Source organism: Aspergillus mulundensis (genome assembly GCF_003369625.1).
Source record: "Aspergillus mulundensis strain DSM 5745 chromosome Unknown scaffold_0, whole genome shotgun sequence".
NCBI lineage: Eukaryota > Fungi > Ascomycota > Eurotiomycetes > Eurotiales > Aspergillaceae > Aspergillus > Aspergillus mulundensis.
Window position 1 is genome coordinate 3,830,902 of NW_020797888.1, and position 14,171 is coordinate 3,845,072.

The window sequence follows — 14,171 nt, forward strand, 5'->3', positions numbered from 1 at the left end:
GCAATGGGTTGATCTAGCTAGTTATGACTCTGCCATCTATCGCGTCGTGTAGCTAGGCTCTAAGCCAAACGGACAAGGTGGGATGAACACCACAAGTGTTTTGTGATCAAAATAGCTTGTATAGACGAATAGCTTCCCGCTTAATCGCCTTCTTATCCAACTCCAGAGCCAACGCTTCCTCCTCCGCTCGCCCCCGCCGCTGCCGCTCAGCCTCCCCCAAGTCCATAAGCCAGGGTCCGGTGTCCGCAACAATCTGATCCACCAACTCGCAAGGCAGCGGATGCACCTCCGCAAGCTGCGACCGTACCTCCTGTTCCCACCAGTCCCTCCGCTGCGGGGGCACATTGCGCGTCGAGCAGATGCGCACGTACGGGTCCACCAGCCACAACGTTAAAAAGCGGCAGTGTCCAGGCCGAGTCTTATCCGCCAGCTGGAACGGCTCGAGACGGTGTCGCAGGCAGTTCGGGAAAGCGAGCAGGCGCCCCGGAACAACAGATACAGACCCGATCTCCTGCAGCGGCGAGCCATTGTTCTTGACGCCGAACAGTTTCTCCACGTACGGAATATCCCAGCCGTCGGCGTCAAAGGCGAACTCGTCGCCGTTCATGAAAACCATCTGGCTGAATGAAAGGCGGGGAGTCGTGATGTTCTCCATGTCGAAGGCATAGATGGCCACGCCCACGATATGCTCGTTCAGCATGCCCGCCGCGTGCCAGTCCTCGCCTGCGAAGAACGGAGTCTCCGGTGTCAGCTCGATGGCGCGGATCTGGACGCAAACCTGGAGCCCGGCGTGCCGGAACTCGTCCTGCAGCTTGACGGTCTGGAACTCGTGGTCCCAGTCCTCCTGGGCCCGGATCATCTCTTGCTGCAGGGCGAGATCGGTCGTCTCCCACCGCTTCTCCCACAGGTCCGTGTCGGGGTCGCAGTTCTCGTAGTCCTCGCGGCTGACGATGGCCTGGGCCGTTCGCCCTGCCTTCCAGTCTTCGTAGGAGTACGTTGTGCCTGGGTCGGAGTGCTCGAAGCGGAACAGCCGGCTGTATTTGATGTCCACGGCCTCGCGCAGCGATATGCTCGTCTCCCAGTCGTCCGGGAGCTCGCGTGTTTTATTAAACCACCACGAAACCTTCAGCCCGGCCTCCGGTAGAGCGAGATACTCTTTCACGCGCGCTAGAGCACCCTTGTACTCTGCAGTTGATGTGTCGACGTCCAGGGTAGCCGGTAGCTCCGCGGCCCAGTCAGGGTAGGGGTTCCCGCGGGTCCAGTCGACACCGTACGTGCGGATCCGCGGCGGCTGCCGACCAACGGTGTGCCTATACCTAGTGCGCACGTAGCGGTCACGTCTAATGAGGGTCTTGTTCCACGGCTCGATAGCTTTAGAGATCATCTGTTCCAAGGTTCGGTAGAACGGCCGGTGGTCGCGGGGATGCAGGTTGTTGACGTAGGACGTTATGCGCACGGCTGCCGTGTCCGAGCCCTGCGCGCAGAATCCGACCTCACACGGCAGCAGCTGATAGCGCATCGAGTAGTACGCCCGGTCCCGCCGTGATGACACCCACGTATCATCCAGCACCGGCGCTACCTCTCCTTGCCCGTATGTGTTCAATGTCTGCTCAAGGGCAACGCTGCCTCCGCCGCTCAACACCCGCGTGTGTCCGCGCACCAGGGGGTACAGAGAGGGGTCAAGAAGGGTCCGGACGTGCTCGGGCTGGTTCTGGCCCTTGTTGTCGATGTCTTCCAGCGCGACCGTGACAAAATCCTTGATCTCGGCCCTGACGTCGTCGGGGATGAGAGTGTCCGATTTGCACACGCCGCTGCCGGCGTTCAGAACCATTACGAGCCCACCGTTCTCCTGAGACTCGCTTGCTTTGTCGCGCAGCTCAGCTACACACCAGTCCCATGCTCGCGCGCTGACGAGCGGGAAGTCTGGCAGGATCTCGTCTCTCCAGGTCTGCAGGGTGGACGGTTCAAAGACCCGCTCGTTCCACCGCGGTCGCTCGGTGATGCTGTTCATCAGCTTCAGCATCTGGAGTTCGCGGGCCGTCAGAGGTGCCGGGAGCCAGCTGACTCGATGTAGGCTGGCGAACTCTCGATGGCTTGGGAGTTTGAATTCCAAAGGGACGCTGTTAAAGCCCGGTGCCTGCAGCGGGCCGTCCCCTGTGTTGTTGAGCTCAATTTTGAGTAGGGGCGGCATCCTGCGAGTACGCTGGCTGGAAGAGGTACTATAATAACAAGTAGCCGGTAGGTCGTTGGAGATATGATAAATGTGCGCGAGATGCCGAGAGGAAGTTGGCACATGAAGGGTCAAATTGAAGTGCGGAAGAGGACAATCGGCTACGGCAAGAGTCTGCAGGTATGGTAATTACCAGTAAAATACACCAGGGCGTGCACAGCCTGGGCAACATGCATTTATATATTATCTCGGTACCTATTTGTTCCATCTACCCCTACCAGCCTTGCGTCTAGCATTGGCCCGGCTTCTGCAACAATTTCTGTGTCTTTTTAGCTTCCGTAATCACCGCTTGATGGCCCTTGAAACCGCCATCCTTGGTTTCGAAATTTGCATCGCGCAGTGCCTCAATAGCCTTCTTTATCTCTTCCGAGAGGCCGTTGGCTCTTCGGAGTGCGGTCGTCTTCTGCATCCCATCATTGAGTTTGTTCGCCTCGTCTCTCATTTTTTGGGCTGTCTCTTTTGTGTCGTAAGCCTTGTATACAAAGCCATCCGAGGTCGTCCGCGAGGTAATCACCAGCTTCACCCCGCTTAGTTTTGACTTGAGATTCCGGAGGAAGAATTTCATATTGTCCGCGACGCGATGCTCCACGATGAGCTTGAGCGCATCTGCCATCCTTCTCTTCTCCGCCGCGAAATCGCCCGTGTTCAGGTGAGGCCCGATCGCCTCGTTGATCTTTTTGAACACGTTACTGAACTTTGGCTTAGGCTTCTGGTCGCCGGGCTTCTTATCCCCAGGCTTCTTGTTCCCGGTCTCGTCGCCGGGCGTCTCGTCGCCCGGTGTTTTTCCCCCGGGTGTCTCGTCCTCGGGCACGATGCCCTCGATAAGAGCGGGGAGATCGTAATCCACCTTGAAGCCCGTCTCCCTCAGTCTTCGGGAGGTTGTAGTGACGTCGGTTCCATCGGCCTCCGCGATGATTCTCATCTGGTCATCCGTCAGGGCGAAAAAGCTCTCCTCGCCCACAATATGCTCTACGAATTTCGTGAAGCTGCAGGGCTTTGGTTCATCCGTGCACCTCTTGGCAATGATGCGGTCTTCGGGTTCCTTCGTCTGGAATTCCACCAGGTAGGCTTCGTAAAAGTAGAGTGTCTCGGCGGGTTGAGATTCCTTCAGGCCTAGGGCAGCGCCCCAGAGCCAGACAAGAGAGAGAAGGAAGAAACGAACGTATTTCATGGTTGGAGCTAAATATTGAGGTTGGAATGGTCACCAGAGGACGAAGAATCCCCTTTAGAAGCAATGATGGATAATTTGGACTTAAAGCGAACAACAAAGGAAATCAGCAGATATCCATATCTTGCAGCGTACACCTAGCTTTATACCAGAGCTATTGTGCATAAATGCGACAGACTTACCACCGCCGCCGCCGCATAGCGCAGTTCTACGTGTGTCATGGTAGTTTACGACTCTTTACTAGCGTTGGCGGTCTTTCCCTCTGCGACGTTACAGCGCAGGGCTATCGCGATTAGGTAAAGAAAACTGGCCTCCAGGCCGCAGTCGGCTGGTTCGCCAACACGCTGGAGCTAGCGTGTTGTTATACTGAAATCCAGTGGATACGTTGCCGCAACGTATCCATTTTTTGGGTGTGCTAGGGTATGTACACCCAGTTTTTACTAAGGGTGGCAACAAAAGCTTGGCGGCGTGGCAACAGTAAGGTTATGTAACCTTAAAGTAATATATACYTAAAATACGCTATATATCCAGCCTAAGTGGTAGATTGGCTTAAAATACCGTAATATTACACTATTTTTACCATAGCCAAGAATTTCCACATACTTTACTCCTAATTCCAGCGTATCATGGCTGGGTGTTCATACTCTAGCATGTTGGCGAACCAGCCGACTGCGGGATGGCTTGGAGATAGCAAAGCATCGGTACGCTAAGGTGCATGCTCCATACAGCAATCAATAATAATGTCGGTACGGCCCCTCCTCGGCCGAACTCCTAGTACCATATGCTCCGAGTCCGACTGCCTAGAAACCGTGGGGCTTTTGAAGTCATTCCATAATCTGGCCGGCTGCACGCTCATGCCATCCAGGGATCAGATCGATAAACAGATGGCAAAGGAGTCCCTCTGGAGCACTGTACGCCACCACAGACGAGGTAGGAATTAAAAGGACGGGTTTGTCTTTTCCGAACTTAGAATATCTTCCATATGGAAGAGCGGGCATGCAGCATCATCAGCGGTCGTCCTCAGGCGGATTGTGCCGACACCTGAATGACAAATGCCCTTACCCACTTAAGGAGCCTGTGTCCTAGTTGTTGGCGCTCTCCTCGAGAACTTAACAAGCGCCGTCCCGGTGGAAGTTTGTGGTATAGCCCTACTGCCCTAATTATGCGTGGGTCATCGACTCATGCCGGCGTTCACCCCGTGCCTGAATATCAATGCGTGGGCCGAGCTATCAACCAACCCTGAGCACCTTCTGCGATAGGCTTAGCCACCAACAGGCCCACGGTACCTTATACCGACTATCGAATCTATCGGCCATAGAGCCACAACGCTTACAGCGTATCCCTCCTGAGTACATACATAGTTGCGTACTTACATAGTAGGCTTAGCAGTCGATGAATCAATGATCCACCGGCCCGCCTAGCCGCTCACCGGACACTTGAAAACTCTGCAACCGAGATCCACCCCTGGCCTATGTAGATTTTATGGACGAACTCCTACTCCTAGACTCAGCCTACCGTTGGTGAAAAGTGGGATCTCTTCTCCGTATCTGTCCTTCCCTAGCGCTACCAACTTACCCAGGCAGCAGGCTACACGGACCCCCTATCTAGCCTCAACTTGGCACCTTGCTATTCTGACAATTCGCTGTGCGAACGAGTTCTTCAACATTAAACAACTCGCATTAGTTTTCCTTGGCTAGATTGTCGATCGCTCTTGTCGCCTTCGCTGAACTCTTGGCTTATTATTTCAGCCTTTCAGGATCGGTCTTGGACTCTTGGTGGCGGAGTGAAACTGTGGATCCCTGAGCTTAGCCCTCCCAGGGGCTGGTCTTGTTCCACCGACGTTTCCCACCGCTCCCGAGAGCCACTATTCCTAGTAAAGTTTTTGTTTTAATTTATATAGTATTATATATATAAACTATAATAACTTTTTTATTAAGGCCTTAGGCCTTTAGAAAGCGGGCTTATATTTTTTTATTTAAAGTTTTTAGTATAACACGTGGCCTATTAGCTTAATAGTTATGTGTAAGCCCGATAAAAAAATAAGCTAGATACTAATATTAAATAACTTATTATAGGCCTTTTTAGGCCTTAATAAAACCTATATAAACTAGTAAGCTACTAAGGGCTTATTTTTTATTAGTAAAAAGTAAAATTCTTATTCCCCGGGGTTCCTAGGAGCTTTAGATAGGCTAAAATAATATTTTTTTTAATATTTTTTAAAACCTAAAGGTTCCTGGTTTAAACCTGGCTTAGGTTATATATATTTTTTTTTAATAAGGTGGGATTAGCTATAAGTAATAATATAATTAATTATTACTTTTTAATTAAGCTAGCTTAGTAATAAAATACTCTGCGGGCGTGTAGTGCTTTAAATTTTAACTTTTTATATAAAATTTAGTGTTTAAACTGCAGGCTAAACATGCGTAAGTTTTTAATATTTAAACTAGCTAAATATTAACTAATAAAAAGTTTTTATTTAAAATATATTTTATAATGCCAAGGCTGCCCTTATTACCCCGCAAGCTATGTATTTTTTTAAATAAATTACCCCCTTAAATAGTTAAAATTTACTAAGTTTAACTTTTTAAGGTTAATTAAAAGCGCCTATACTAGGAAGATTAAGAACGCGTAGTAGTATAGGTACTTAGCTTTTTATATAATTTTATATATAAATTAAAGTACTAGTACTTGTGCATGCTTAAATATTAAACTTAGTGTTAAACTTAGTGTTAAACTTAGTATTTTTAAAGGCCTATACTAGGGAAATTAAGAGCGTGTATACTAGGAAGATTAAAAGCACGTAGTAATATAAGTACTTAGTTTTTTATATAATTTTATATATAAATTAAAGTACTAGTACTTTGCATGCCTGGATATTAAATATTAAACTTGGTGTTAAGCTTGGTATTAAACTTAAAGTTAAACTTAAAGTTTTACTTAGTGTACTAGTACTTAGGTTTTTATAAGAAATTATATATAAATTAAAGTTAAAAAATACTATTTTAACTTTATTTTATAAAGCTATTTAAAGGTTTAAATATACTTTAAGTTTTTATTACCTAAGTTAAGTTATTTAATCTTTTTTTATAACTAGGTATTTAGCTATAATTATAAGGCCTATAAAAAATAATTTTTTAGATTCTTGGGTTTTTTATAGCATAATGGTTTAGTAATATTATTTAATAAGGTTATTTAATTTTAAATAGCCTTATTATAAACCTTTGCAGGCTAGATTTTGGCCTTGCTTTTTAAAAAGTAGTATTTTTATATTAGTTTTTTTAAAACTTTTTAAATTTAAAGCTTTTAATTGCGACAAGGCTGTATATTATTTTTAAAAACTTAAGTAATACCTTGCTTTTTTATTTTTTTATATTACTTAAAGCCCTTTATTTTTTAAAAGTTAGTAAAGTAATCCCATGTTTCTGGTGTTAATATATTACCATGTATTTTTTTATAGTAAAAAAATAATAGTAAGGTAGCTCCTATTTTTAAAAAAAAATATATTTATAAAATAATTTATTTTTAATGCTATACTTAAGGTTATTTAAATCCTTATCTCTCTTTATCTTGCTGTGCAAAAGTTATTATATAGAAAATAGGAACTACCTAAGAATTAGCTAATTTTAAAAGTTTATAATATTCTTGTTATAAAATATATTTTTTTTTTATAAAGTTTTTTTAGGCCTTTTTAGTGGTTTTAAGAGCTTGATTTACTGTCACACCCACGGGTGCCAAGCCCTAATAAGATAAGGAAACTAATAAAATAAAAGTCATGGTAATATTAACCTAACACGCAATAATAATATTACTACCATTTTAATAGTATATTTAAGGCTAACACCCTAGCAAAAAATAATTAATTAAAAGTTAGTTTTTATATATCCTAGGCCTTAAAATTTAATATTAATCCCTTATTAAATAGCCTTTTAGTACTTTGTTTTATACCTGGTTAGCTTACTTAAGGTTTTTATAATTTTAACTTTTTTACTTATTAACTATTTATAAAACATGTACTATGCCGCTAGTATACTCATGCCTTATTTTTAAATAGGACTATTTTAATAATCTTAAAAAAAAACCTTTTAATACTTAATAATCTCCTATTATTAAAACTATTAAAAGTACTATTATAAAAAACTATTAAAATACTCGCGAAACGCTAGTAACCCAATAATTATAAAATATAAAAAAATATATTAAATATTTAAAAAATTAATTAGCTAAATATAATATACCTTTAAAGTAATATTAATATTAAAATAATTTGCTAGAGAATTATAGTAGGATTAAAAATAAAAATATACCTAAGTATAATTTTAATTTTAGCCTGTAGTAACGCCTTAACTAGCTTGGTACTTTAAAATTAAACTTTAAAAAAGTACCTAAAAAATATAAATTAAATTAATAGTAAATCCTAAAAGCTTTAACTATAATAAAATTAGCATGTAAAAGTAATTAAATTTAACATGCTAATAAATTAAAGGGTATAAATAAAAAATACCAAGAATTTTTTTAAGAATATTTTAAAAAATAAATAGCCATAATCCTAAAAAGTTTAATAACTAGTTTACTAAATACTATAGTTAAACTAAAGTTAGCTTGTTAAAAAAAAAACCAAGATCCTAGGGACTTTGCTAATTATTTAGCTATATTAAAATAATATTTTTTAAGAAATAATAAAAAAATATAGATTTAATATTATTTTAGCAAGCTTTTACCTTTACTTTAAAATAAAATTTATAATCTTAATAATACAGAACTCCTAAATATTAAAAAGTATTTAGTTTAACTTATTTTATAATATTAGTTTTATATATTGCATTTGCAACCTTGCATTACCTTATATTATAATAAATAATTAAAACCCGCTAAATAAGAAAAAAATATTACTAATTTAAAAAAAATTAACATGGATTTACCCGTGGTAAAAAAACCTAAAAAAAAAATTATTTTATAAAATAAACTTTTAAAAAAAGTTATAATAAAATACCTGCGGGATAAGCTCCTAGTATAATAAAATTTTTTTAAAATTATATTAAAATAGTACTAAACCAAGATTAATTAAAATTAACTTTTATAATATGTTTTAAGTGTAAAAAACCTAGTTATATTATACTTAATTATATAAAATTATTATAAAACCYTAACTTTTAGCTAGTAAATCCTAACCAAACTACTAAAGTTTATAAGGTAGTAATTAAGAACCCTTAAAATAAAAAATATTATAAAAAAAAGCAAGATAATTAGTAAGAAAGTAAGTATATAAATTAAAATAAAAATAAAATATATAAAAAAAAAAATAAAAAAAAGCTAAAATAAAGTTTTATGCCCCAGCTTAATATTTAAAAATAAAAATAAGTAAATATTTTTAAATAAAAATAATAGTAAAAGCTCCGCAAAACAAGATTAAAACTAAAGTAAACTTAAATACTAAAATAAAGGTAAATATAATAAGTATAAAATTTATTAAGCATGCTTATTTAAATTAAGCAAAACTTTCTTATTTTATTTTAAAGGGATATAGCAGTTAGCAAGATAATTTAAAAAAAGTATAAAAAGTACTTATTAAAGTTACTAATTTTAGGGGCACTATAAAAATATTTAAATAGCCTTATATAAAAATTAAGTAAATTAAAGTTAAATACCTAATTATTTTTTTTATTATAACTATCCAAGCCATGTATATTTATATAATAATAAATTAATAGTAATTTAGTAATAAAGTAGCAAAATACTAAATTTTTAAATAATATAAATTTATAAAGGCTTATAAAAATTAAGCTTATATATTTACTATTATTTTTTTACCTAAAAAAGTTTATAATAGCAGCAAGTTAAATTAAATAAATAATTTATTACCTAAACTTAATATATTTTAAGACGTATTTTTCTTACATGGTGTAAAAATAATATTTTTAAAATTAGTACCTACGTATAGTATTATAATAATAAATAGCTAGTTATTTTTTTATAGGCTAATTTACCCTTTTTTACTTATTAAATTAGCCACGTTACACTAGTATATTAATAAAAATATTTAATATAATTATATTAAACCTTTTAAAAGTCCTGCTAAAGCACCTATTTTTTTATGCCTAAGAAAAATAGGGGTTTATAATTATATATTAATTATTAAGGGTTAAATAAGATAATAGTTAAAAATTAATACCCTTTATTTTTTATTTTAAAAATTTTTAACTAAATCTCGGGAGTAACCTGCTATACTAAAGTTAATTTAAAAAATACCTATTATTATATCTAGGTTTGTAAAAAAAATTAATAAAAAACAGCTTTTTAATATTAATATAATTACTATAAGTATATTATTATGCCTTTTAATTTAACTAATGCTCCTGCCACTTTTTAAAGTTATATTTATTTTATAGTTTATAATATTTTAAATTAAATTTATGTTATTTACCTTAATAATATTTTAATTTTCTTTGTTAATCCTAAGTAATATATTAAGTATATTAAATAAATTTTTAAATAATTACACAAGGCTAAATTATTTGCTAATTTAAAAAAATATACCTTTTTTAAAAAAGAGGTAAAATTCCTAGGTTTTATAATTAATTAAAATAGTGTTAAAATAAACCTAAAACAAGTAATTACTATAATTTTATAAAAAAAACCTTGTTTTTATAAAGCCCTGCAATCCTTTTTAGGTTTTATTAATTTTTATTATTATTTTATTTATAATTTTGCACGAATTGCCTTGCTATTAACTAGCTTAATAAAAAAAATATAATATAAAAAAAAAATTAGGCCCCTATAATTTTAAAAGCATAAAAAGCTAGCATTTTAATTTTTTTTTAATACCTTTATAAAAGCCCCCTTGTTATGTTATTTTAACCCTATATAAAAAAAATAATTAAAAGTAAATACTAGTAACACGGGGATAACTAAAATATATTTTTAATTAAATAACATAAGAAAATATTACCTAGTTATATTCTAGTCTTATAAATTTATTAAAGTAAAGATTAATTAGTTAATCCTGGATAAGAAACTATTTACTATTATTTAGTTATTTTATTATTAAAGGTAATACCTTAAAGGTTCCCCTTATAAAATAATAATATAGTTAAATTATGTAAATCTTTATTTCTTTATATAGTAGTAAAAGTATAGCAAAAAGCAAGCAAGATAGTATATAAATCTAGTAGTATATAATTTTAAAATTTTATATTATTTAGGCAAGCATAACCCTATAAATACCCTATTTAAAAGGTATAAAAGCAAGACTAAAACAGTCTTAAAAAAAAAAATTTTAATACCTATTAAAAAAAAAATAGTGCAAGGTATTAAAGTGTAAATAGTTATTTACCTAAACTTAATATAAAGTTTTTATAAAAAAAAGCTTAATTTAAATAAAAAATAAAATATTTAAGTTTAAAGCATTAGGTGTAATAAATACTTTAATATTTTTAAAAAATCCTTTTATTTTTAGGATAAAACAAAGTTAAATCTTAATTTTAAAAACCATGGTACTATAAATATATAATTTAATTTTAAAAAAAATTAGGTTTTAGCCTAGTATTAAGTCCAAAATACTATATTAATTAAAAATATTTACTTTAATTATATATTAAATTATTTAACAAAGTTACTTTTAGTATTATAATTTATAAATAATTAAACTTAAAAGCAAATTAAAACCTTAAAGGCAAAAAATTAGGCTAAAAAAGCTAAAAAATCAAGTTTTAAAAACTAGTTAATTATAAAAAGTAATTTACTAGCTTTTTAAAATTAAATTTATGTTTTATTAAATTAAAGGCTTAAAACTATAATTATTTAAGCATATTATAATAATTTTTTAGCAGGATATTTTAGTTTATAAAAAACTAAATTTTTAGTAAAACAAAAGTTTTTTTAGCTAAAAATAAAAGCTATAATAAAAATTTTTACTTATTTATGCCTTATATATTAACATACTATGGCACCTTAACACTAACCCTATAAAAAATTATCCACCTTACTAAAACTAAATTACCCTTTTTTTAAAATTAGTATAAATTTTATTATTAGCCTACCACCTACCGTGTACTAAAAATAACATATTAATATTATTTTTATAATAATAAACCATTATATAAAGTAATATTAATTTATCCTTATTTTAATATTAATCCAAGCCCATAAACTAGCTAAAGTTTTTTATTAAAATTAAATTTTAAATTATAGCTAGCCTAAAGGTATTATATTTAACTAAAATTTCTTATTTATAAGTAAATATTAAAAAAAGCTATAATTTTATTATAAAACCAAGTTATATTTATTAACTACTTTTCACCCTTAAACTAATAAATAAACCAAGCGGATTAACTAAGTTTTAAAATAATATTTATATTATTTTATTATAAAAAATTACCATACCTAGCCCACACTACTTAAAATAGTATAATTTACCTATAATAATACTAAAAACACTATTATTAAAATATTACTTTTTTAGGCTATATATAGCTAAAACCCGGAAATTATAGCATAGTTTAAGGTTAACCCTAAATAAATAAAGGTACTAGCTATATTAGCTAGGATTAAAAAACTTAAAAAAATTTAAGCTAAATATAAAAAAGACTAAAAAAAAAATATAAAATATTATTAAACCTACTATAATAAAGGCTAGAAAAATATAAAGTTTAAACTAAAATAACTTATTAAACTTAATACTAAAAATTTAAATTTAAAAGTACTAGTAAAACTTAAGCCTAAGTTTATTAATTTCTTTTAAGTACTAAATAAAATTAATTTTATAGTATATTAACTCCTACTCCCTAAGAAGTATTATTAAATATATAATATTTTTTATATTTTATTACTTAAGCCTTGGCATGGTAAAATTAATATAAAAGCTATGCCTAATTTAAAAAAAAATAAAAAATAAAAAATTAATAATATTATTAGCTATAACTTTATTAAAAATAAAAACTTATACCTAGTAAAATAAAAAAAATAGCCTTTAAAATATAATTAATAGGTTTTTATTAAAAATATAAACACACTAAATCTTATTTAAAAGTATAAAAAAAGGCAAGTATAACAAGATAATTATTTATTATTTAATTAAAAGTAAAAACAGGACCTAACTTTAAGTTAAAATACACTTAATATATTTAAATAAAAAAAACCCTAATAAAATACTATTTAAAAATTACTATTTTAGCCTTAAACTACAAGCAACTATAAAAAACTATAAACTTAAAAAATAATAAGCGCCAAAGTAAAAAAAAAAAAATAAAGTATTATTAAAAAAATAAGGCCCTAATATTACCAAGCTATTACCTGGCATAACTAAACTAAAAAATAATAAAAATAAATAACTAAGGCGCTAAAAAGGCACCAAAAATAAAATAAAATACTAACTTTAAAAAAACAAGAAAATAAAAAAACACCGCTACTAATACTAAATATATAATAAACCTGGCTAAATACCCTTAATAATAATAAAAAACTTTATTTTAATATAAGCAAGTCTAGTATTAAAATCTAGGGTATTAATAAAATAGGCCTGGCAGGCAAGCTTAACTTTTTTTTAAAATTAAAATTTAGTAATAAACTATTATATATAGCCTAAATTACTAGGAAAAAGGCAAAAATATAACTATAAAACTTTAGTATTATTTTTTATATTAGTAGCAAAAAAATTTATAAGCTAAATAATAAAAAGTAAGGCGTAATATAATAACACTTCCATGTAGTATTAAAGGTTTAACTTTTACTAATTTTTTTTTACCTTGCTTAAAAGGAAGAATTTTTTTTAATAAGCTTTTTTTATATTTTTAAAAGCTTTTAGTAATTAAATTATTATAAAGTAGGTTTAAAAAATAAATTCCTAGCCTTATTAATACTTTTTATTTTTTAAAAAAAGCTCTACCCCTTTATTATTAATCCGCGGGTAAAAAAAATAATAATATTTAATAAAAAGCTATAAATTATAGGCATCCCCTATTATTATTACTTTAACCTAAAAAACATAATAAATTAGCTATAAAATATAAAAAAAAAAATATTAAAAACTTACTGGCTTGCAAGTTTTATTATAATAAAAATAAGTCTTGTATAAAATTAATACAATAGTATTAAATTTATAACTAAACTAAAATAACATGTTACTATTATTTAAATTACTAGTTTTTAGTGCGGACTAAAAGCATATTAAGTATTATAATATTATTAAATAAATAGGCACATGTAATAAAACCTTGTAAATTTTACTAGCTTTTTTACCCTTTTTAGGCTTTTTTTTTTTTTTATTATTCGCGGCGCCCTTTTTTTACTTACCTTTTTTTTTTAAATTATTTAAAAAACCTTTATTATTCCCGTTGCCGTTTTTAATAATAATAGTAATAATTTTTAGTAAAAAAGGAAAATAAATTTTAAACCTTATTATAGGCGCCATAAGATTAAATAGCTAGTAAAAAAATAAAAAAACAAGATATTAAACTTTAAAAAATAAAATAGGAAAACTAAAAAAATAAAATAAAAAAATTAAAAAAGTTAAAAAAAAAAAAAAAAACCAGGAAGTAAATAAAAATTTATTTTTTTATATTTAACTACCTGCATAACACTAATAATATAATATTATAATAACTATATTAACCTTTTTATTATTTATAAAACACTGCTTATTTATAATTTATTAATACTTAAATTAATAAAAAGTAACTTAAAACTTTTATTATTTACTAAAATAGCTACCTTAGCCACTAAAAGCAAAGCTATTTAAAAATAAAACACTAATAAAAAAATATTATTTTAAGCCTTAAA

At 32.3% G+C, this 14,171-nt stretch overlaps 2 protein-coding genes across 2 annotated transcripts; both read right to left on the reverse strand.

Annotated features, from left to right (window-relative positions):
- Positions 1 to 106: 106 nt before the first annotated feature.
- Positions 107 to 2,191, reverse strand: DSM5745_01008 (DUF4246 domain-containing protein; the record flags this gene model as incomplete). The annotated part of the gene is made up of 1 exon (XM_026743024.1): positions 107 to 2,191. The coding sequence occupies one exon, from the start codon at positions 2,189 to 2,191 to the stop codon at positions 107 to 109; it is 2,085 nt and encodes a 694-aa protein (XP_026608869.1).
- A 268-nt stretch (positions 2,192 to 2,459) lies between these two features.
- DSM5745_01009 (uncharacterized protein) lies at positions 2,460 to 3,401 on the reverse strand (the record flags this gene model as incomplete). The annotated part of the gene is made up of 1 exon (XM_026743025.1): positions 2,460 to 3,401. One exon carries the CDS (start codon positions 3,399 to 3,401, stop codon positions 2,460 to 2,462), a length of 942 nt encoding a protein of 313 aa, XP_026608870.1.
- Positions 3,402 to 14,171: the final 10,770 nt, after the last annotated feature.